A 24,352-nucleotide genomic window follows, 5' to 3' on the forward strand; every position below is an offset into this window, starting at 1 on the left:
TTATCGACAATGCGGAAAATTCGAAAAAACCGCTCAATAAATCGCAAAAACCGATCAGTTACCAAACGGCTAAAATCGCGATCCTGAGGCAAGGGGTTCTTTAGGTACGACGTGGCTGGATGTAACTGGTGTCCAACTGTTCCGTCTTGAATGCGATTGTGAGGCTACGAAAATGAAAACAATCAATGCTTATCACCATCACTTGAGTTCTTGCACTATCTCGAATATGAGGGGAGCAAACTACCTCCAAGGGCCCCGCCAACATCCAACTTTGCATTATTCACTATGTATTATATGCTTGTTTCTTTAGGCTGGTTACCATCTCTTTGACGTACTCTAGATCTGATGAGTAAACTAAATAGTAGTGCATCTATAAAAGATAAAGATCATGCCTAATGAAGACTGGTACCTTATGATAGTCAGTTGGCGTCGCATTCTTCCACTAATCATCGTGTGGGACTGATGTCACCTCTTTGAATCCCAAGCCTTTGATTTCATCTCGGACGAAGACATTTATAATTCGAAAATGCGGCAAGTAGCATAGGTGCACAAATTTGTTATCACTAGAAATCGAAGGACAACACGCCTTTCCTAGGATAAATAGAGCGCCTGGGTCTTCTCGCCCTCCAACTCGAGAGCAAAGAGCTGAAGATCCAAGAGCGCCGGACCCCTGCAAACTGAGGTGCATATCACCATGCTAAATCTCTCCCGCTCTCTATGTTTTTCGTTCTATTTTTTACGCAGATCTCACTGTCTCCACACGCGAATTAACACCTGGTGCATTCGCTGCTGTAACTGCACAATAGCAACGGGACCGTACCACGTCCATTCATTAATTTAGTAATTAGATGCTTTTGATTCTCTTATGCCAGAACACCAGAAAAGGGCAGCCGCTACTAGTATCCTTCTTTTCGTGATTAGCTGCCGTTGTATAGTGATTCGGTACCTTTTGAGTAGGGATAATTTACTGAGTGCAAGTTTTTGTCTGCATTGCTGGCTCCAAAGTCCATATGGTTCTAAACATTTCTTTAGTTGATTCACAAACTAGCAGCTTCAATCGAACTTTCTCCATATGTTCTCTTCTCAATGCTTCTTTCACCCATTTGCATTTTTATAAAAAGATAACCCCCATCTTCATCCAATCTACAACATACTGGACATATCATGTTAGCATCGATGCCTCGGCGAGCCAAGCAAGAGCGCAAAGGCAGACCGTTGTGGCCAAGTCACCATAGAAACATCTTCATTTTGTTTGGCACTTGCATCTCCCATATTTTTGTCCAAATTGATTTGGTACTTTTTTCTCCCTGCGAAGTCGCAGAATCTCTCTACAGACGTTGATCCCGCAATTGGATTCCCAGTTTATAAGCTGATTTAATAGAGAACAAGCCCTTAGCATCGAAGTACCATACAGGCATGTCCTCGAATTATGCATTCATCTGGATTGACAATATAGATTCTACTTCACTTGGCCGAAAGATTGAGTTTACCAACTCTGAGTCCCATTGAGTCGTAGTTGGATCAATCAATTCCAAAACTCGGTGAAGGATGCATTGACCCCTATGTGTAGCTGGCATGTAGGTTACACCTCAAGAGAGCCACGGGTCATTCCATATATCTATTGATTCTCTATTCCCGATCCGCTATATTATTCCTTGCTTAACTAAATGGGCACCTTTAAGAATAATGCGCCATGTATATGAAATATCCGGTTTAGATGTTCTCTTGAGAAGATTTCCATCTAGGAAATACCGAGCGTTTAGGACTCTAGCACAAAGTGAATGAGGATCAAGTAACAAACGCCATACCTGCCTCGACAACATGGCCCTATTGAAAATGTACAGGTCTCTGAATCCCAATCCACCATTTTCCTTCGATTGTGCCATTTTCCTTCGATTGTGCCATTTTCTTCCAACTAACCCAGTGTATCTTCCTCTTGGATGGCTCCACCAAAAACGGTCAATGAGTGTGGTATGCTGGTCACAAAAACTTTGAGTAAGATCAAAACACGACATTGCGTATGTCGAGATTGTTTATGCTGCTGCTTTCACAAGAAGTAGAGTCATTGGCGAAGCTAAGGAGCGTAAAGGAGCACCCTGTTCAGAGCCGTTCGGAGCCCCCGACGGTGGAGAACCGGAGGAAAAGTCAACGATGGGACTACGGGAAGCAGCCCATTACCCCCTCAGTGGTGGATGCCAGAAGCGTAGTCGATGGCGAGACTGAGGAGACGTAACGAAGGCGGAGTCATCCGGAGCCCACGACGATGGAAGCTGGAGGCGAAGTCGACGATGGGGCTACGGGAAGCATCTTGTTACCGCCTCAACGGTGGATGCAGGAAGCATAGTCGACAGCGAGGCTGAGGAACGTAACGAAGGAGGAGTCATTCGGAGCCCACGACGATGGAAGCTAGAGGCAAAGTCGACAATGGGGCAACAAGAAGCAGCCCATTACCCCCTCAGCGGTGGATGCCGAAAGCGTAGTCAACGGCAAGGCTAAGGGACGTAACAGAGGCGAAGTCGTCCGGAACCCACGACGATGGAAGCTAGAGGCGAAGTCAACAATGGGGCTATGGGAAGCAGCCTGTTACCCCCTCAGCGGTGGATGCCGAAAGCGTAGTTGACGGCGAGGCTGAGGGACGTAACGAAGGCAAAGTTGTCTGGAGCCTACGTACTCCGAGTCCCACTCAACTTGTTGGAATCTCCGCTCCTGCACTGTACCTATTACTGTGTGGAGAATAATTACCCCTCCGGCACGGAGGTTTTTGCCTTCAAGATGAGGGAGGGTTTCCTACCTCTCCGGCATGTAGGCTATTGCCTTCAAGATGCCAAAGAGTTTTGAACATAATGTGTTCCTACAAGAAACGGTGAAATTCTGCAACATGTGCAGGATCGACCGAGCCCTCTGGCTCCCTGATCATCTATAAGCATATGTACATGTACATATGTATGTATGTATGTATGTATGTATGTATGTATGTATGTATGTATGATGTATGAGTGTATGTATGTATGATGTATGTATAAGTGGGCCACACATCTTTATGTGTAGAGTGCTATACCTATTTGGCACGGAGGCTATTGCCTTCAAGATGCCTGAGGATTTCGTTACCTTTCCGCCACGGAGGCTTGCTAGGCCTTCAGGCGGAGGGTTTATGCATGTCCGACGCAGAGGCTTACGCCTTCAAGATGCCAGAGCAGTCTTTGCCTATCCGCCACATAGGTTAGCTAGACTTTAAAGATGGTGGACGGAATATGCCTATCTAGCACGGAGGCTTACGCCTTCAAGATGCCAAAGCGGTCTTTGCCTATCCATCACATAGGTTAGCTAGACCTTAAAGATGGCGGACGGAATATGCATGTCTAGCACGGAGGCTTATGCCTTTAAAATACCAGAGCGGTCTTTGCCTATCTGCCACGTAGGTTAGCTAGACCATAAAGATGGCAGACAGAATACTTCTTCAGCATGGAGGCACTGCCTTCAAGATGCCGGAGGTACTTCTGATATAGGTCTTTAAGATATCTCCATCACCGAGGCTATGCCATCAGGCGTGAAGGTTTTTAAGATATCTCCATTTTCTGGAGGGTTTTACAAGACACTTCCATCTAGCACCGAGCTTACCGAGGGTGGCCTCTAGAGCAAAGTTGGGCCAGAGCCAGACCTCTGACGTAGCCTCCTATGAGGATGAGGATGCGATGGACCGGAGCACGGGCGTACGCGTATGCGCACGTAAGGGTCGATTTGTGTGGCCTTGTATGCACGCATGCAGCAGCAGTGCGCCATAGAACGTGCATGGTTGCATGCATGCATGCCTGGCCACTGGTAATCATACGTCCTTGGGTGGTCGCTAGCAGGCAGCGGTAGGGCGTGCCTGGATATGTAGTCCTCAATGTACGAACGATCTCCTAGCGGACCGGCCGGCCAGCCTTGGCCTCCGACACAAGGTGGGAGCAGAGATTCCAACTGCCGGCGTGGAGAGCGACCGGGGTATGCTTCTGAAGTGAATGGCGGCCGGAGGCCAACCCCTGATGCTGATATGGGCACGGAGGTGAGCTCCGGCGCGTATCCTGGCCTTCAGAGGAGCTCGTCCTTCATGGAAGGTGGCAACGCATTCGCGCGCCAGTGGCCGCAGGTTCTGGCCTTCGCCTGCATGCCTTTGAAGGCCTTCGGAGGGGCAACTTCTGGGAGTATGGAGTGTTCGGGAGCCTCGTTGGAGAAGGCATTGTAGGTGTTGAGCGTGACGAAGTTCAACAACACTGAGAGAGCTAGTTGTCGGGGTCGTCAGTGAGCTGAGGACTATGCGGTAATGTGTCCGGCGATGCTCTGGTCCGACGAGCTGATTCTCGCTTATGTCGAGGAAGTTGAGGCTCTTGAGGGTGCCCACCTCGGTGGGTATGGTGTCAGTCAGCTGGCTACCGTTGGGTCAGAGCCGGTGGAGTGGTACGGTTACCACTGCCCGTCAGTAGGAACCCGGACGGCTTGTTGTTCAGCAGCAGTAGCTTTGCTAAGTTCTGGAGCCCAAAGAGCTCCTTGGGGATCGGGCATGCGAGGTCTTCATTGCCACACTTGCTAACAGGATCCGAGCAAAATGAGTCATCGTGGTTGCTGTAAAGGCTGGGGCCCTGGTGAGTGGCCTCTGGCATGGAGCGAGGCCTCCGGAGGAGCAGAGCTCAGTGAGGTACATGGTGCACTCGAGTGCCGCCAAAGTCAAATGAGTGCCATGGCACTTGATGACAAGAGCGCAGCGCTGATGTCTGTAGTCTGTGAAGCACGTAGTGGATGCAGAAGCACGCGGGCATGTAGTGTGTCATTTACCCATCCGCTCACATGCAACTGTGGCAGCAACCAGCATGCGGAGGAGAGTCGACATGCTGTTGGGTGGTCCGGAGTACTTCCTCCGGCACAGAGCTTGAAGAGGCTTCGGTCGTGGCATGGACGGCTCCTGGCAGGTGGATGGAGCTCCGGAGCCGGAGTGTGCCTTTGGTGCAGTGGTGCAACAAAGAGAGCCTCTTGCATGGTCATGAGCTGGAGGAGGCCCGGCCTAAGTACGAAGATGCTCTGGCCACCATTTGTAGAGGCTTCGGTAGCAGACCAAAGGAGCTCTGGTGATTGAGGTACTCTGGTATGGAGAGGATGAACTCTGTGGAGGGTGGAGGTGCTTTTGCGTGGAGCGCAGCGAGTCCTGCAGCGAAGGGTGCTCCAGCGTCGACGCAGCGGGCTCAGTGGCTTCGAGCATGAAGATACGGGGAAGCTTCAGTCTAACTAGGCTCCGGCCGTGGTGACGCGGAGAGGCTCCGGTCAGCGGAGCAGAAGGGCTCTGGCCGATGCAGTGGAGGGCTCCGACTGAGGCCGAACGGAGGCCTCGGCAAGTGAGCAAATGGCTCCGGTGAGGCTCTGACCGAGTGCACAGGGGCTTCGACAGGCTATCTAGTGCTCAAGCCGGAGCTAGCGATGCCCAACATGGTGAAACGCCTTGGGTGTGAGTGGCTTCGTAGCTTTTATAAGCCTACATGCATGATGAAATGACAAAGGCAAACACAACACAGCACCGTCCAGCTGCATGGCCTTCGTAATACACGTGGGATATAAAAAGCAAGGGACATCACACAGGTGAGTAAAAAAAGGAGCATGGCATGCTGTGGAGCACAAAGTTCTAGGTGGGAGGATAAGAAGCAACCTGTAGCACTAACACAAGCCTTAACTTTACCATATTTTAAATGAGTCTGCTCTCTTTAAAGGAGTGGCTAGCAGGCAACCACCTTGAGATATTTTACCTTTTTTAGGAGTGCCTAGCAGGTAGCTAGTATAGAGAGGAGTGCGTACTCAAGTTGAGTTGCTCCTGGCATTTAGGCATGTGTGAAAATATCCACTCGCAAATGGGACGCAGGCACACCGGGCTGCCATATTTTAAACGCACCTGCCACCGATAATGCGGTAAGCTTGCCAGAGCAAGGATACATGGGTACCGTAAAAAGTCAAGAGCTACCCTTCGGCACCGTCCATGTGCAACCTCTAGACATGTTCCTGATGGACATGTGTTTGGAGGCGTCGTCTCGGCCTACAGACCCGAGGACATGTTTCGCTCTTTTGATGTCTTCCCAACCTCTTTCCTCTCATGGCTTTGTGTATCTGCATCCCCACAGACTGCGCGCTGTTAGAGCAAGAGTTCATCTTGCCCCATGAAGTACAGCGAGATTTTCTTCTAAGGAGGAGACTCAAGCTTGGAGACCAAATTTGAGAGGAATGAACACCACAAATGTATTGATAGTAAAAATATGGACCAAGTTAGGGGGACTATCACAGGAGGATTTTGTGATTGTGCTCCTCCGTGCTGTGTTGAGCGTGCCCCTTGTGACCTCCCCCTTCCCAAATGACCACGACCCCCTAGTTATAAGGTAGTACGTAGCTTAGTGTATAAATTATCATGATATACAAATATCTAGGACCTGGACTTATCCTAGATAACTACTTTTTACCCTACATAGCAGATAAATATCTATTGTGGTAACTATTGTGGTGCCTACCCCCTGAGGGGTGAGCCGGTTGCCAATTGCGACCCGACGCCGCTCTGTTGTGGGGTGTCAGGACGACTTTCATCGCGCTAGGGTGTCAGGATAAGCACCACTTGCACCGGCATTAATCGCCCATCGCCTTGCGTTAGATCGGCTACAGGGGTGTCCTTTCTTCCCTGATATTATCTCCGGAGGCTGGCTGCATCTTTAGGCTTTGGAAGGCCGCATGGGCACCGGAGGGGTGACCTGAAGGGGTCTACAACCTCTGGGGGCTAGACCTCCTGCTGGGAGTCCGGAGGCCGAAGGCTCTGGTGGAACTTGTTGTGGCTTCGAGTCTTCGGAAGGTCACGTACGTGCTGGAGGGGTGGCCCGAAGGGGTGCGCAGCCTCCGAGGGATATGCCTCTTGCTGGGAGTCCGGAGGCCGAAGGCACCGGAGGGACCTTTGATAGCGATCGTCAACCATTATACTCAAGCTGGTCTATTTTCTCCAACAAGTGAGTTACTTTGTAATGCTCTATTTTATATGTATTTCTACAATTTTATGTGATATTCTTCTTTTAACTCAATTTGAATTCAAACATATACAAACCTAGGGCTCAAAATAATTTTAAAAATTAGTCCATCCTATAAGAATAATATTAGTGAATTTTTTCTAGATTTTTAAGAATTTATTTGATGCCCTAACAATTGCTAGAAATTACAAAAGTACACTTTTTTTAGAGAATTTTAATTTAAACTCTACACATGCTTTTTAGATGAATACAATTAAAATGGGTTGCACATGGATTATGAAACATGTAAAAAAAATTAGGATTTTTATAGTATCAAAAGACCACTATTTTGAACAGAGAAATGCAAAGAGAAAATTGAACGACTGAGTATTGTTCACCGTTGGAACAGTACTAACCGCCTCTCAAATGGCTGCAAGGGCTAACCACCCTCACAGAAGACGGTAAGACCTGCGCTTACCACTGTGGCATCATTACTGCCTTCTGAAAGGGCTACAACCCTTTTGAGAGGGCAGTGGGCGTCTATTCCTGTAAAAATTTTTATCTAGGGTGTATTTATTTAATTTTTTAAATTAGAAAATGTAAAAGACTCTCAGGTGAGCCACCTAGATGGACCGATGCGCTGATGGGTCACCAGGCTGTCTCACACCTGTGCTCCCGGGCCTTAAGACTGCCCCAGCTATGACACCTAGGCCGATTTCGCATGCTAGTCTCCGTGTGCCCTACCTACGCCACCACACGCCACTACGCCCTGACTACTGAGCTCCACCGTTCCTGCAGTACCAGGTCACACGTCTCTACCACTACAACACCTTTTTTAATTCCCTTTATTTTAATTCCATAGCACAATGCATGCTATATGGAATAATTCTTTCATGTAATACATCACATGACACAATTTTCCGCACCATAGACTATACACATCTCCTGTATACGTCTCATGGTGCAACCCATCTTCACGTGCACCGTAGCTCGAATGTAACGCATGACCTCATGACCGTTTTGACCTTAGTTCCTCCTTGAACCTAGTCATGATTTTGTCACCAACCACATTCGTCCTCAGGACACACCTGTATATGAACAAAGCCAACAATCAATTCTGAGCACATGTTCTTCCCAACTTAACTCAATTTCAGTCCACACAAAATCATCAATATACTAAACACTTTTCTTTTGCCAATTTCACAATAAATTCAATTTTCATCATTCATGATTTCACATGTGTGTTGCATGTAGGACTTCCAGTGGAAAGAAGAAGAAATGGTATAGATTGTTGGATGTTAATCCAACGGTCTCGAAGCAATGACTACATCTATTCTAAATTTCAATTGTCTGGACTGTAGTCTCTCCTAATAAATAATCTAGAGATTAGGGATGGCAATAGGGCGGGTCAGGTATGGGTTTAGCCAAAATCCACCTGCGATGAAACCTAAAATAGAGAAACCGACCTGACGTTGATGACACTAGTTATGCGTACAGTATTAGTGCATGGGTCATCTATAACTTTTCACCTAGAGTATACAAAGGTTATGATATCCACAAGCATCAACAAATAAATTAGATCAGAGTAATTACTTTATAGTAATAAATTAGATGTACTCATGGATATAATTGAATAAGAGATGATGGCAGTGGTTGTAATGGTTGTGAGAAAATAGATACAACACAGAAGATAGATGTACAAGCCTTAGCTAGATATGCATTAAATTCTATCTCAGTAGCTAATAGTTGTGGTTTGTAGCCAAATGATGATATTGTATGATGCATGAGAAGCATCTTTAACTCTGTTATTTCTCTTGATTATCACCTGCTAAACTCTCAAAGACTTTCCTAGTTCCCTGATACGTCGTAGGTAATTCAATTCTCTAACTTTTTTGTAGATAGAATCTAAGCAGATAGACTCGCTACTAGAAAATACTTAACAGCTCTCAGAAGTCTATAAGGCTTATAGAAATGCAGGATCTACTAGAGACGTTCCAACTAGGTTAAACTTGGGAAAGACTAGCAATGTACCTACTTAGGCTATACCTTAACTACCATAATTATTTTGAGTAACATATTTAATTACCATGATTAAACCTATTAGCTAATCATTTAGTGATGAATTAGACTAAGAATAAAGCATACTCATGATAATTAGGACCAAGAGAAAACAAGATTGCTAACTCAATATAACAATAGATAACACTTCATTGAAGTATGGATACAATCACCATCATGGCATACCTGGATGGCCGCAGATTTTGCTATGAACATTGATCTAGTTAGAACCCAATGGCCTAACTAGATAGCCTAGAGTAGCCTAAACTAGCATAGGCAACTAAAGCTAAAGTGGCACGAGTTTCCATTGATATTAGCTCTGGACTTGAGACCTTGGATGCCTGGAAAGTGTAGAAGGGGTCCCCTATTTATAGTCTTGGGAGGTGGTGGTGGCTACCAGGGTGAAACCCAAACGATGCTACGTGACACTAGAGTTGGTGCCCTATGACACATGTCAGCCATTGCCTTCTGGTATGTCAATTTCCCTTCTTCTAGAAGATGTCTAGGGGATTGCATATGGTTCCAATGTGCGTCGATTTCTTTGAGATAAACTTTTAAGGATAAGTCTAAATCTCCAATGATTTTGGATTTCATGTTGATGCTTTAGAACATCTCTAGCGGTGAATCATAGTAGCTTCTGGAAGACTTGCGTGAGGGAAAATCCTCAACCTTGGATGGGCCAAGAGGACCCCCGAGGGATGGTGCCACGTGGCAACCTCCTAGCTTGGGCCCCAAATGGCCCAAGCCCTAGTGGATGGCCGCCTCTTTTCCAGTAATGTCCAAATATGCCTGATTACAACATCTTTTCTGCTGATTCTGCAATACATGCTCAAACACTATGTATGACAACTATCAAGGTTAGCAACAATAATCAATAATGATGATGATTTATTGATAATATATTAAGATAATTTGATACTAAAAGTGCTAGCATCAACAAGCCCTGGAGTGGTAATCGGGTGGAAATTTGCCACCTAACCTAAGCCCAACGGGCACCCAAAACCTAGCTAGCACCTAGTGGATCTGGTAATGCCAGCAAAGAAACATCTCAACATGACCTGCTCTGTGAGTATATTCAAAATTTTCAATTTAGGAATGCATTTGAACAACATAATCACTCCATAGACTTAACCATATCGACAAGAAAACAACAAACCACTTCATTTTGGCAACAGTTAGCCAAGGGTCCAGAGCATTAAGCGGTAATCATAGTTTATAATTCCAAGTTCCAATTGCAATGAATTAACCAAAGGGGTAGTCAATAGCCAATGTGCCAAACTACAAAAGTGTCAAACTACCAGCATTTCTGGCTCCTTCTCGGCAACTCTAAGTCCCACCTCCGACATATAGACATCAGTGTCTCGAGCTCTCTGTGCACCACACGTGGCAAGGGGATCTTTCCCACACACACCCGCTATCCCACGTGACCGCGTATGGATGGTGGTTGGTTAGCCACTGGTGTGGGTAATCGGTGAGGTGGCTATGGGTGGGGCTATAGCGATAGACGAGTGGCAGCAACTGAATAGAGGAGAATTAGGAGTGGTGGAGGGTCTGACTTGGGTGGTTGTGTGGAGATAGGGTTAGTTTAGTTGAACTTAGGAGGGGTGGAGGGTTTGACATTGTAGTATGAGGCCTGATAGGCACCCGTGGGTGAAATCTTCCGCCCGCCTCCATCCCTGCCCCGGACCCATCTTTGGCCCTAACCTGTGAAACCCTTGAGTGCAAATCAGCGCCCACACCTACCCCCGCCGGGTGCAGAACCCACGGGGACCTCGACCCACACCCATGGTCCTCCCTGCTATCCCTACAGTTAAGATTTTAGTTTTCAACTGAGGTAATTCTAATTCTCTCTCCTTCACGTGTATTATATGAACCACAGTTAAGATTTTATCTGCCCGGTTGTGCTGTCTTGCATGCATGTAGCTCCCATGCTTCTCGTTAGGAATCAAAGATCGATACCGTGCTTAATTTTTTCTTGTTAACAAATGATAGCTTCTGTTAGGTATATTGATTATTGTTTTTTCCTTCATGACGTGTAATTTTTTAGCATTGGATTTACAGATGTGCTAATACGTAGAGTTGTAGAGAGACTATGGTAATTCCTTTTCATACAAGACAAGAATGAAACTTTACTAGGAAAATTCAACAGTGTCGAGATGACTCCATGTAGAGTGCGTATAATCTTTATTGTAAGAAAATAACATATTGGAGATGATATTTGGTCTAACTTTTTTTACAGCAAAAACCAAAGCAATGGCGACGGTCCTGGATGCTTTGGCATCCTACCTCCAAAACATGCTGACAGAGATGGCGAAAGAAGAGGTGCATATGCTGCTTGGTGTCTCCGGGGAGATTAACAAGATGGGTGTCAAGCTCGGGGACCTCAAGAACTTCCTCACCGATGCCGACAGGAGGAACATCACTGACCTCAGCGTGCAGGCATGGGTGAAAGAGCTTCGGGACATCATGTATGACGCCACCGACATCCTCGATCTATGCCAGCTCAAGGTCATGGAGCAAGGTCCACCCTCGAATACGGGGTGCTTTAACCCATTACTGTTTTGCATGCGGGATCCTCTTCATGCTCATGACATCGGCAGCCGCATCAAGAACCTTAACCAAAGGCTAGATGGCATCAAGGCACGTAGCGCTACCTTCAACTTCATCAACCTTAGTTCATACAAGGACTGTAGAAAGCCTCACTCGGCTAGCCGTGAGACGTCAGGGATGCTCGACGAGTCAGATGTGGTCGGTGAGAAGATCATTGAGGATACAAGATATCTTGTGAAGATGCTAACAAAGGAGGAGGAAACCAATCGTGGAAATTACAAAATTATGGTTTTTGCCATAGTGGGAGTTGGCGGGATAGGCAAAACCACCCTTGCCAAGAAGATTTTTAATGATGACATCATACAACAAGAGTTCACAAAGAAAATATGGTTGAGTGTCAATAAACACTTTGATGAGAATAAATTGCTGAGGACAGCCATCATTGAATCTGGGGGAGGCCACTATGCAGCTGATTATCCAAAGAACACGCTTGAGCGAATCCTAAAGGAAGCCTTGGAGGGGTACAAGACCTTGTTGGTGATGGATGATGTTTGGGATTACCGGGCATGGGAGGGTGTACTAAAAACCCCATTAGTGAATGCCCTAGCTCGAGGTAGCCGTGTCCTCGTCACCACAAGGCATGACATGGTTGCCCGAGGGATGAAGGCTGTGGAGCCCTACCACCATGTCAACAAATTAGAACTTGAGGATGCCTGGTCCTTGCTCAAGATGGAGGTCCGTACTGGTTAATTCATGCACTAAATTCTTTCATTTAAAGCATGTTCCATACCACACTATGTGCTGCTCCTGCCGCGCAATAGCTTTTCTGTTCCAAACAATCAATTTCTTCAATGCTACATTCATCTAGCTCTAGTAAGAATAAGAATATACCGGTGGTGTGGACTGACATGAGAGGTAGTTATTTACGGTCTCCTATGAAAAAATGTATTTGAATTAAAGGGTCATCTATTATGCTGAGTAAACCGCTGGTAATTTAATTATGGGGACAAAAATGTTCTGTAACAGAAACGTGAAAAGAAACAATGGCAATTGTTCGAATAGGCACTTTTCATAAAAAAATTAATTAGCAAACCTAGGAAAATACTTAACAATTAAGCAATTCATCATGTCATAGTATGTTTGGTAGAGCAGCATCATTATTGTGCAGCTGCGCTCCTATTCTGATATTGGGCCCAATTTGAATACTACAAGTCAACATGTTACTATGAATATACGATGGCTACATTAGATCTGTTTGAAGTTTGTGGTAAATCTCTAGAAATTCAATCTCACGGAATTTGAGTATTCGTGTCCAAAGTTTCAAATCTGCTATCACAAATTCTGAAATTTTGAGAATCCAAACTCCTAAATTCAGAACATGAAAACTGTTTTCTAATACTTTCTGCCAGTTAAAATTTTGATCTCTAAGATATAGGAGTATATAGATTGACCACATGGAAATGATGTTGTAAGAATTTCCTTAGAACATACTTTATTAAAATATTGTGTTAGCAACCGCATAAATTAAAAACAACATATAGTTTGTGACGTGGTTAGTTTCTTTCTTGATGTTATTACTAAACAAGGGCATCAGTTACTACCGATATATTCCTTACTCATTGTTTGGCCTTAAACTTCTTGCAGGTAGTTAAAAATGAAAATGACAAACCTGATATTGACATGCTAAAGGATATTGGAATGAGAATCATAGCAAAATGTGATTGTTTGCCACTTGCTATCAAAGTAATGGGAGGGCTCTTGCGCCAAAAAAAGCAGACAAGACGAGGTGATTGGGAGAAGGTTCTAAAGGATTCTATATGGTCAGTATCTAATTTGTCCGAAGAGCTAAACAACGCAATATACCTTAGCTATGAAGATTTGCATCCTTCTTTGAAGCAATGCTTTCTGCACTACTCCCTCATACCTAGGGGTAAATTGCTTTCTATTGATACCATAATTAGCATGTGGATTAGCGAAGGCTTTGTTCACGGGAACACGGATGAACTAGAAGATTTAGGGGTAGAATATTACCGCGAGTTAATATCCAGGAACCTTATAGATCCAGACCAACGGTGGGTCGACCAAACGCATTGCAGCATGCATGATGTTATTCGCTCATTTGCTCATTATGTGGATAAAGACGGAGCATTGGTAGATCACCTTGGAGAAATCAATATCATTAGTAAACTTAATTCCCAAAAATTCCTTCGGTTGTCCTACGAAAGATCAGAAAGAAATGAATTAGAGTGGAGTTCTCTACAAGCACAAAAATCATTGAGAACAATAATATCATTTGGACATTTAAAGATTAAGCCTGGAGATTCCTTTGTTTCTTTTTCAAGTCTGCGGACGCTGTATTTAAGCTTTGTAAATTGTGATGCATTGCTTGAATCGTTGTTTCAGCTCAAGCACTTGAGGTACTTGTGCATAACAGAATGTGGCATATCTATATTACCAGAAAACATAGGCATGATGAAACTCTTGCTGCACATTGACATTTCTGGTAATGAAAGTTTGGTGAAGCTCCCTGGTAGCATTGTAAAGCTACGTCAGCTGAGGACTCTTAACCTTTGTGGCACAGGAATAAATAAGATACCCAGGGGATTATACGTTCTTAATAATTTGTGGAAATTGGTAGGGTTTCCCGTCCACATGGATGGTGAGTGGTGTAGTTTGCAAGAATTGGGTCCTCTTTCCGAGCTCGAGGTCCTTTCTATAGATGTCCTAGAGAATGTGCCTGCTTCCTCATTTGCCACAAAGGCCATGCTTGGTGAAAAGGTGCGTCTTGACAGTCTGCACTTAAGATGCACTAGTAGATTGGGAGATGATGGTCGGTTGGTAAAAGAGGAAGAGCAGCAACTAATCGAGGAAGTCTTTGATGAGCTCTGCCCTCCACCCTGCTTGAGAAGGCTTGGAATCTACGGGTATTATGGTCGACGGTCCCCAAGGTGGATGATGTCGACAGCAGTGACGCCCTTCGAGAGGTTGAGGTTTGTAATGATGTATGACCTGACTAGCTGCACGGAACTCCCTCATGGCTTGTGTCAACTCCCTTGCTTGGAGCTCTTACAGATTGATGGCGCCCCAGCTATCAAGCGTGTTGGGCCTGGATTCCTGCAACACTATCATCATCGCCACAATCATTCCCAGGTAGCACCTGTGTTTCCTAGGTTGCAGGAGCTGTACTTGGCAGGAATGGTGGAATGGGAGGAGTGGGAGTGGGAGGAGCAAGTGCAAGCCATGCCTGTCTTGGAGGAGCTTCAACTCGAGAGGTGCAAGTTGCGGCACATTCCTCCTGGCCTTGCCTTCCACGCGAGGGCTTTGAGACGATTATATGTGTACAATGTTGAGCACCTAAGGTCTCTAGAGAACTTTGCTTCTGTTGTTCACCTTGACTTGTTTGAAAACACTGACCTGGAGAGGATCAGTAATCTCCCGAAATTGCAGAAGCTCGACATCAAGTTCTGCCCAAAGATGAAGGTGTTGGAGGGTGTGTCTGAACTACAGAGACTCAATCTAGAGGATTATGGCATGGAAACGCTCCCGAGATATCTGCAGGATGCAAAACCAGGGCATTTTCAGCTAGACTGCACCTTATCTCTGCTCATTTCCATAGCCTCTGGGAAATCTAGCCCTGAGTGGGACAAGTTCAGCCATATCCAGCGAGTCAAGGCATATGCAAAGGATGAAGGCATTCCAAGGAAACGGTATGTGCTGTACACAAGAGATCCTTTCAGCTTTGAGACAAATATCAGCCGCTCTGCCATTGCCCGAGGTAAATTAACACAACAACTGCTTCATCTGATACAAATTATTTTCAGTTGCTCTGTTTTGTTTTGTCTATTTTCTTATTTGCCTCTCGTTGATTCAATCCATCATCCGCAGCCCGCAGGCATCGCATTCAGTTTGCCTACTTGACAACATGGCCCATTGAAGAGGAGTGGCCGGTAGGAGATGCGAATGCGGACGAACGTCAGAGACTCTGCAGATACTTCAGGTAAATTAACACAACTGCTTGCCTGCAGCCTGAGTACACTTCACTTGACTACATGTCCCGTTTCAGGAGATGGAGAGGAGGAGAAGAACTTGTGTACGGTGATACACGGTGGCTGTAATCAGTCCGCTGGCGTCTACATTGCATGTGGCATGTGTGTCCAAACATATTCCTTTGGCTGCCTGGTTGCGTCGAGTGTGCGTGCAGCTTCTTGACAGATGTCAGAAATGTAAACAAGTACGTCCATTGCTAGTGAGTACTGCGTGCTGGCCTCCCATTGGTCTGCCTTTCATGATACAGTATAATATCGAACATGCTCACTAGGTGCCATCCACACCATCACAATCATGCATACATGATACATTTCATCGTGTTGCATTACAAAACCTCAAAGAGATGCAGAATTGACTTCATATTGCAGTGAATTGCTGCAATCTAACGCTGGCAACTGGCATACACAACTTTGGTTTCAGTCCAAGAAGAAACACCGATATACTACCCAATCAAAACATCCCGACACAACTGATATACAGAATCCATTGTGAGTTTATGATGATACCTGCCGAAAATGACTCAGAAAAGAGCGAAGACCTGATTTCAGGTTAAGTGGCCATGTCCATGACTGACTGCATCAGTCCACTGAACGAGCTTCTAGCAGGCTCAACACTACAACCTGTATCTACATAGAAAAACTACAGGCACTGCAAGAACTGAAACTGACAGACATTATAACGAAAACCATTAATCACAGTATTCATTCTAACACTTCTACTCATCAAATCATAAACCGAACATATAATCTATTGATCATTGAAATATATGCAACTAGTTACATAAGGCAAGCTCATATATAGTACAGAGCAAGACATATACTAAAACCAACGAAGCAATGATTTCCTGAGCCATAACAATTGCCCTTTGCGCATTGTGAGGCCTACTGGACTTCATCCACATTTTTCAGCAGAAAAGAACTCTTTACTATCATCATGGTAGAGCAACATACAGCATGTTCACAGTGTACTGTATGGCATGTGCTAGCCACACACATCGGCATGCCTAAATTCTAATGTTTAGATGATCTAGAGCAAGATAAATCAGACACCAATTCCACCAAATAGTAAATGAAGTACAGAAAAAAAAAATCATCAAGATGTTATATTCTGTGCAAGAAATGCATGAACAAAGCAATTCAAATTGATATTGTGTATAAAAAAATAAGTAGGGTATACAATGGAATACTTTATGCAATGTTAATCTATAAACTGAACCATGAAATTCCCTGGAATAAATTAGCTCATCAATTCATCAATAATAGCAAAGTCAATGCTGCCGACTATGCATGGAACACAGGCAAATTATCAGTTGAAGTACAATAAAGCATCTTTGTAGATACTATAAGCACAGACAGCAGCAAGAAATACATGGCCAAACGAATTAAGACTGACATTGAAACAAAAACCATCAATTACAGCATTTGTTCCAACACTGTCTCCTCATCAAACCACCAAGAATCATGAAAACATGCATTTCATTACTTCTACAAAAGAGATATAAAAAAGAGAACGAATTTATTGTTCTTCATAAGATTTAGTTACTTATACAGGAAATCGCAATAAAAAGACAATGAAAATACTACAAGGAATTCAGTATAGATCATACCTAAACAGCAAAATGTGACTACTTCACTGGATTCAGCAGGAAAGTGAAGATATCTGGAAAAAAGAGAAAACACAACATATTATCAAAACACATCGACATACTCATGTACAGTGATTCAACATGGAAGTTTTAGGAAAGTACAGTAACTATCAGATTTAGCACAAGTAACAAAACCCCAACAACAGTAAGAACACTACAAATATCAACAGAAGAATAGGAACATGATATGAACTGAAGAACAAGAAAAAACCTATAATAAGTATAAGAAACTTGAAGGCAAACATCTACTGTCAATTGTCAAATGAACTATAATTAGAACTAAACATACATGTACTATCAGATGAACAAACCTAAGAACACTAGAGGAAGAACATTGTTGAAAAGAAGAATAGCAGATGAATCTAACATAAGCATATACAAGAAAAGAAGAACAAGAGAGAGAACATGAGATGAAAACTATTTCTCACATACCTCTATCTACTATCAGCAATGAATCTGGCGCAGAGAAATGAGAGAGAGGGCGGAGAAGTAAATAGAAAGAAGAAGGAAAAGGGCCGGAGCGGAAGGAAGGCAAAAGACCGGTGCGGAGATTGAGGCGTGTCGATTGGTAACCACGTTTACGAGAGAGAGCACAATAAACCAACCGACCTGCATTACACCCTACCGTACTGGAGATGTGACAACCTCCTTATCGATTCAACTACTCCCCAAACCGCTTCCTTGCCCAAATGGGTCAACGACGACGTAGCCCATTAAGATTGCATGCTAGATGTGTTCCATAAGCCCAGCAAAACTTCCCACTCCAGGACACTAAATGACAAAAGCCCAGTTGAAATAGATGGGAGCCCAATTAATGCCAAAAGACTAAAATATCCTTACCCCGATCTGCAAGAAAGAACTAGGGATGTGCCCGACTCATCCCTCCTGAACTAGATCGATCAACAACAAAGAAGAAACGAGCACAAAAAACATATCGATCAACAACAGATCTGGAAGATTTGGGATGAAGAAGAAGAAAAACCAGGAAGATCCAACGTGTAGGAAGGTACATTACCTAATCTCAAATTTTTTGCTTCTCCACATGAACAAAACAAATTTCTTCTTCTCATGAAAAACTCTGTCTGATGAACTTTCTTCATTGGTTGATCTACGATTCATGTAGAGGCAATAGTTTGACAATTTGCTAATCATAATTCTGTATAAACAACAAAATCAAATGAGTTGAACAAACTAGAAACTTGGTCATGTAAGTAGCAACTGCATGTCTGACTGAATGCAATGCACACAAAGTTGTTGTACAAACTAAATGCAGGCATCATAGTTAGTCAAATTGATGAACAAACTGAATGCATAAATATCTGAAAAATTTACACTGCAGTGCATATATGAATGAAATCAGCATAGAAGAACCACATACTGCAAAACATACATATAAAACAATCAATTCTGCCACCTGCCTGCAATGATAAAATTATGTAGTATTTCACTGAATCACAATTGATATGATGCATGGCATGAAGACATGTAGTACTTGATAAAGTTCATCTACAATTCTGCAACAGCATTCCAAAACAGATCATCCTCCTGTTTGTCTTCTCCATGCAAAATTGAAATACCATGCTATAGTATTGTATTCAGTTTACAGAGTGCACATGTCGATGTTTAAACTAAACTACATACACAGAAAAACATAGAACAAGACAATTTACTGATGTATAACTAAACAAATTTTTTCTATAGTTAGAATATAAACAACTTTCTGGACCATGCTGAACAAAACACCCTTACAAAAAACAATACAGAAAACTAAAACAATTCCGAACAAATGCATACTTATCAAATTACCTGCAGGGAGGGCCGGACATAAACATTAAAACAGGAAGTGCGGGTATATTAGAATGTATGAAGGTAAAGCATTCAGTATTAACAATAGTAATTTTTGCTTAAAATTGTAGGATCAATTAGTGTGAATTATTGATGTATAATAAACATTTTATGCTTGTAGGTGTTGAGTCAACATATAATTTCAATTGACACTCAGGATAATTTCTATAATACCAATTATGGACAGGTACAAAGTAAATATAACCAGTAAAAATTATGTAATTTCTTGAATAAGCTATTATTGTAAAACTTACATATCAATTTTTGCAGGTAACAACTTACACTAATTGGCTGAAAAATGGGACTCCAAATGATTCAGAAGTACATGTTCTTGTTCTCCCATTACATTCTCAATAAGTTGAAAAGTAGAATTAAACATGTAGTGTCAAATTCTACTATTTACACTTATTGTTCTATACCAATTGCAACAACGAAGTTAAGCAACTTTCTCATTGAAATAATGAAACTCTCAAGAATTATGTCAAATAACACATGTTGATGCTGAAACTAAACTACATACACAGAAAAAAATAGAACAACATAACTGTTGTAAAAGTAAACAATTTTTTTTTGTAGTTAGAACATAAACAACTTTCTGGAGCATGGCAAACAAAAAAAACCTAACAAAATACAATACATAGAACTCAAACAATTCCAGAGAGAATAGTACTTATCAAATTATCTGCAAGGAGGGCCGGACATAAACTTTCAAAAAGAAGTGCAGGTACAGCAGAATGTATGAAGGTAATTGCTTCACCATTTAGTATAACCAACAATATTTTTTCCTTATACTTGCAGGATCAATTAGTGTGAATTATTGATGTATATTTGACATGTTAAGAAGAATTCCACTATTTACACTTATTGTTATATACTAATTGCAACAACCAAGTTATGCAACTTTCTCATTAAAATTAATTTTGTCAAATAACCCCTTGAGAATTTTGTCAAGGTAACATAATTTAGTCTTGAGAATTTTGTCAAGGTAACCAAGTTATATACTAATTGCAACAACCAAGTTATGCAACTTTCTCATTGCAACAACCACTATTTACTCTTGAGAATTTTGTCAAATAACCCCTCAAATGGTAATGCAGGTATATCAGACAAGTGATAATACAATTGAACTGTAAAGCACTCAGAGTTTTAACTATGGACAAATGATGACAACTACTTCTTCACAGATAACATAAAAAATACTAATTGCACGTTCCATAGTTACTAATTGCAGTGTCTCTCAAGAGCAATTTTCATAAATGTAATAAGCAATTTTTTTAACATATATATGTGTCTGGCCATATCCCCTAAAATAAGTAGTAACACTTTTACAAATCAGGGAATAAATAGTTCAAATGGTGAGATAATACAGTCACAAGGATCAACAAGTTAAACTACCCTTTTGCAACAAGTGGAAATACAGTCACAAGGAATGAAACAACAGCAAATAGAGGTAACAAAAAAATTAATTATAAACAATAAGTAGAATTACTTATCTTTTGCAGCTTGATATACCAATGACCGGTAGCTACATGCAACTGCTACAAGAACCAATTGCCAAGGAGGTTAGATAATCTGGTGTATAAATTGAAACAGTATGAGACAAGAACAGTATGATCTATAAGTTGACATATTTTGTTGAATTTTTACCTTTTTTTAGGAAAACAACTTGTACATGACAACTAGCAGAATTTATGAGCAACTGCAGTTGCAACCTGATTACCTACATAACAAGAACAAAAACTTTCAGCAAACATATTCACTTACAGAAGAAACATACAATGACTAGGTTTCATCAGAAGTAGCAGCTGAGCAAATTTATGGATTAGAAAATGAAGAAAGGATATATCACAATGAGGGAGAAGAACAAAGAAATGAGGAAACTGACTTAGAAACAGGCAATGAATCAGATGAAGTGCAGGCTCTAAAACTAGAAAGTCAAAGCATCGCAGCAGCAGAAAGATTATCACAAGAACATGCAAGCAAGCATGTCCCTCAGTTAGGTATGACCTTCAAAACAGACAAAGAGGCGCATAGTTTCTACAATGAATATGCGTTCATAATAGGTTTTTTTTTCATAGTAAAATGGTCAACGTACCCTTGTCAAGACAAGAAAGATCCAAACTATGGTAAAATAACTAGCAGGACCTACAAGTGTAACATGTTTGGAAGGAATACTGCAAATCAAAACAATTCTGAAGCTACAGGTGTTCAGACATTGAGGAAAGGTAAAAGGAGGAAGAATGCAACACCACCGACACCAAACAAAAGGAAGACAAGTGCACTGATACACACACAATGCCCAGCAGAAATGATTGTTACACTATCAAGAGGGATGTGGACAGCAACAAGGATCAATCTAGAGCATAACCACCCTTTTGCAGCTAAAGTTCAAAAGAATTGTTTGTGGTCACAAACGAAAATGACTGATATGGAGAAGAAACTTGTTAGAACATTCAGTGAAGTCAACTTGCAACATAGGAAGATAATGGCTATCTTGTCTTATATCAGAGGGGCAACAACATCATATGACAAGAAACATGTCAGCAACCTCAAGACAAAGATTAGGAAAGAAACATCGGATAATGAAATGTCACAAGTGATGCAATGGTTTTCAAGAATGCAGGCTGAAGACCCAATGTTCTACTTCACTTTTGATTTTGATGACAAAAATAAAGTGAGAAATATATTTTGGGTAAATGGAAATAGCATAAAGTACTATAGTGAGTATGGTGATTTCATGAGCTTCGAAACAACATAGAACACAAACAAGTATAACCTCAAGTTTGCACCTTTTGTTGGAGTGACTGGCCATGGAGACAACTGCTTGTTCGGTTGTGCATTTCTGCAAGATGAGACAATTCCAACATTTGAGTGGTTGTTTTTAAAATTCTTGGAATGCATGGGAGGGAAGCATCCAAAATCTATAATAACGGACCAAGATCAAGCAATGAGGGCTGCTATAAAAAACAAGTTCCCAAACACAAATCATCAGAATTGTTGCTTTCACATAGCTAAGAAAGCTGAAGAAAGAGGAGGAAGGACATTTGCAATGGAAAAAAATAAATATCTACACGATGATCTGTTTGATACACTAAGGAATTCTTTGACAGAATAAGAATTTGAAGCCTTATATACAGATTTGCTAAGAAAATATGATGACTCAGGGTTCAAGTATATGGAGGAGAGGTGGAAAATCAGAGAAAACTTTGTGCCTGTCTACTTCAAGGAGTTTTATCCATTTGTCAATTCAACAGCTAGAAGTGAGGGTACAAACGTACTATTCAAATTGGATGTTGGACCTACATACAGTGTTATGAGGTTTATGCATGAATTCAAAAGAATAGCAGCAATAACTGAGAAGAACCAGAGAACACAAGATTACAATACAAGGAGAACACTGTCGTTCCTCATGTCAGGATATGAGTTTGAGAAACAAGCTGCAAGGTTTTTGAATAGGAAAATATTCTTCAAATTCCAGCAAGAAATTAAACTGGCAACTACATATATATGTGAAGAGATAGAGAAAAACAGTAGATATGCAGTTTTCAAAGCACCACAGCACAGAGAAAAATATTTCAGAACAAGAAAGTTTATGGTGACGCTGAACTTGCCTCAGAATGATTACAGCTGCATATGCTGCTAGTTCCAAAAGGATGAACTATTGTGCTCCCATGTCTTGAAAGTATTACAGAACTTGAACATCTATGTGATGGATGACAAATATATAATAAATAGATGGAGACTAAAGGAGAGAAAAGAAGACAATAGACAAACAGTTTTACCAGAAATAGAATTAACCAGTAGCTAGCTCATGTTCAACATATTCTCGAGAAGACTGTGTGGAATTGCATCTGATGGATCAAAATCAATGGAAAAATTCAGATTTGTGCTACAAGAAGCTAAAAGAATGGAAAGCAAGTTGAATGAAATGATAGATGAAGAAGAAATATCAGAACCTACCATCAATTCTGCTGGCCCAACAACGGTCATTTCAGAACCTACCATTCAGATTCAGGACCCAAACTATGCTAACAAAAGGGAAAACCATCAATTGTTAGAATGAATGTCGAACTACCAGATTATGAGAACAAAACAAAGAATTCACTGCAGTCATTGCCATGTTGAAGATCATAATATAAAAACTTGTGACAAGCTACATCTGCCACCTGTACCTCAAAAAATGAAGAAAAGGAAAACAACAACCACTTATAAAGGTAAATAAGTAAGGGTCTTTGATTTAGTACACAACACAGAAAGCATATTAAGCTACATGAATTTCATTTGCAGCGGAGATACAAAACACAACCAACAGCATTAAAGGACCAGCAAACAAGAGGAATACTACAGCCCAAGAAAAAACTTTAAATGAACCATTTATGTATTAGATGTAATGAAGCATAAAAATATATTTATACTATTGAGGATTTTTCCAGTACTCATAGATTATGCAAGTTATGTCAATGATTCAAAACAGTGATAGAATATGCTACTATATCAGATTTTTGCCTTCTCACCTAGCCAAAACACATGCATTTACAAAGTAAGGAAAACACTACTTACGACCTCAAAATCCTAGAACAAATTGAATCATAACTAACAAAAAAGGCTATGAACTAACCTTGGTTCAGGACAAAACAGCATCACCATATGACTAGTACCATCATGTATATGTGCTTGAGTATATGCAAGCCAACAAATCTCTGCATCCGATTAGTAACTAAAAAATGACATCAAGGAAGCTTGAAAGTAATTGTAACAGAAACGGATAATTTCAAATCAACGGCACAAAGTAAAATCGACAAAGTACAAATATATTTACAACCATCAGTCTATCAGTGAGACTAGTAACAACCATATGACTAGTACCATCCATCAGTCCATCACAACACAACACCAGAACAACATATTTACAACCAAATATCAATTGGGTCATTAACCATTGCATCTAAATCTAAACAACTTCTCCAAATAAATGACTAAATTCATTACATCGACTTATGTCGGAAATATTTAGCATAAACCTGCAAAAATAATTAAATACATTCATTTACAACAAAATTCGTATAGATGGTGAAAATAGGTAAATTCATGTCGTTAACCAAATATCAGAACCTCGGGATCATATCACTAAATCAATGGCAGCTTGTTCAGTATTGGAATCGTGGAAAATCATCTCATTCATGTACTTGATACGAATGTTTGGTAT

At 41.8% G+C, this 24,352-nt stretch overlaps 1 protein-coding gene across 2 annotated transcripts; it reads left to right on the forward strand.

Moving 5' to 3' along the window:
• Positions 1 to 598: 598 nt before the first annotated feature.
• Positions 599 to 16,112, forward strand: LOC133887473 (putative disease resistance protein RGA3). Of its 2 annotated transcripts, XM_062327440.1 has the most exons (5): positions 599 to 682; positions 11,299 to 12,344; positions 13,254 to 15,384; positions 15,495 to 15,606; positions 15,673 to 16,112. In XM_062327440.1, exons 2-5 carry the CDS (start codon positions 11,313 to 11,315, stop codon positions 15,722 to 15,724), a joined length of 3,327 nt encoding a protein of 1,108 aa, XP_062183424.1. In that variant the 5' UTR covers positions 599 to 682; positions 11,299 to 11,312; the 3' UTR covers positions 15,725 to 16,112. The 2 variants fall into 2 exon arrangements, with proteins under 2 accessions (XP_062183424.1, XP_062183423.1); XM_062327439.1 differs by lacking the exon at positions 599 to 682 and having other exon boundaries at positions 10,433 to 12,344.
• The last annotated feature ends 8,240 nt before the right edge of the window (positions 16,113 to 24,352 follow it).

Source organism: Phragmites australis, chromosome 12 (genome assembly GCF_958298935.1).
Source record: "Phragmites australis chromosome 12, lpPhrAust1.1, whole genome shotgun sequence".
Taxonomy (NCBI): domain Eukaryota; kingdom Viridiplantae; phylum Streptophyta; class Magnoliopsida; order Poales; family Poaceae; genus Phragmites; species Phragmites australis.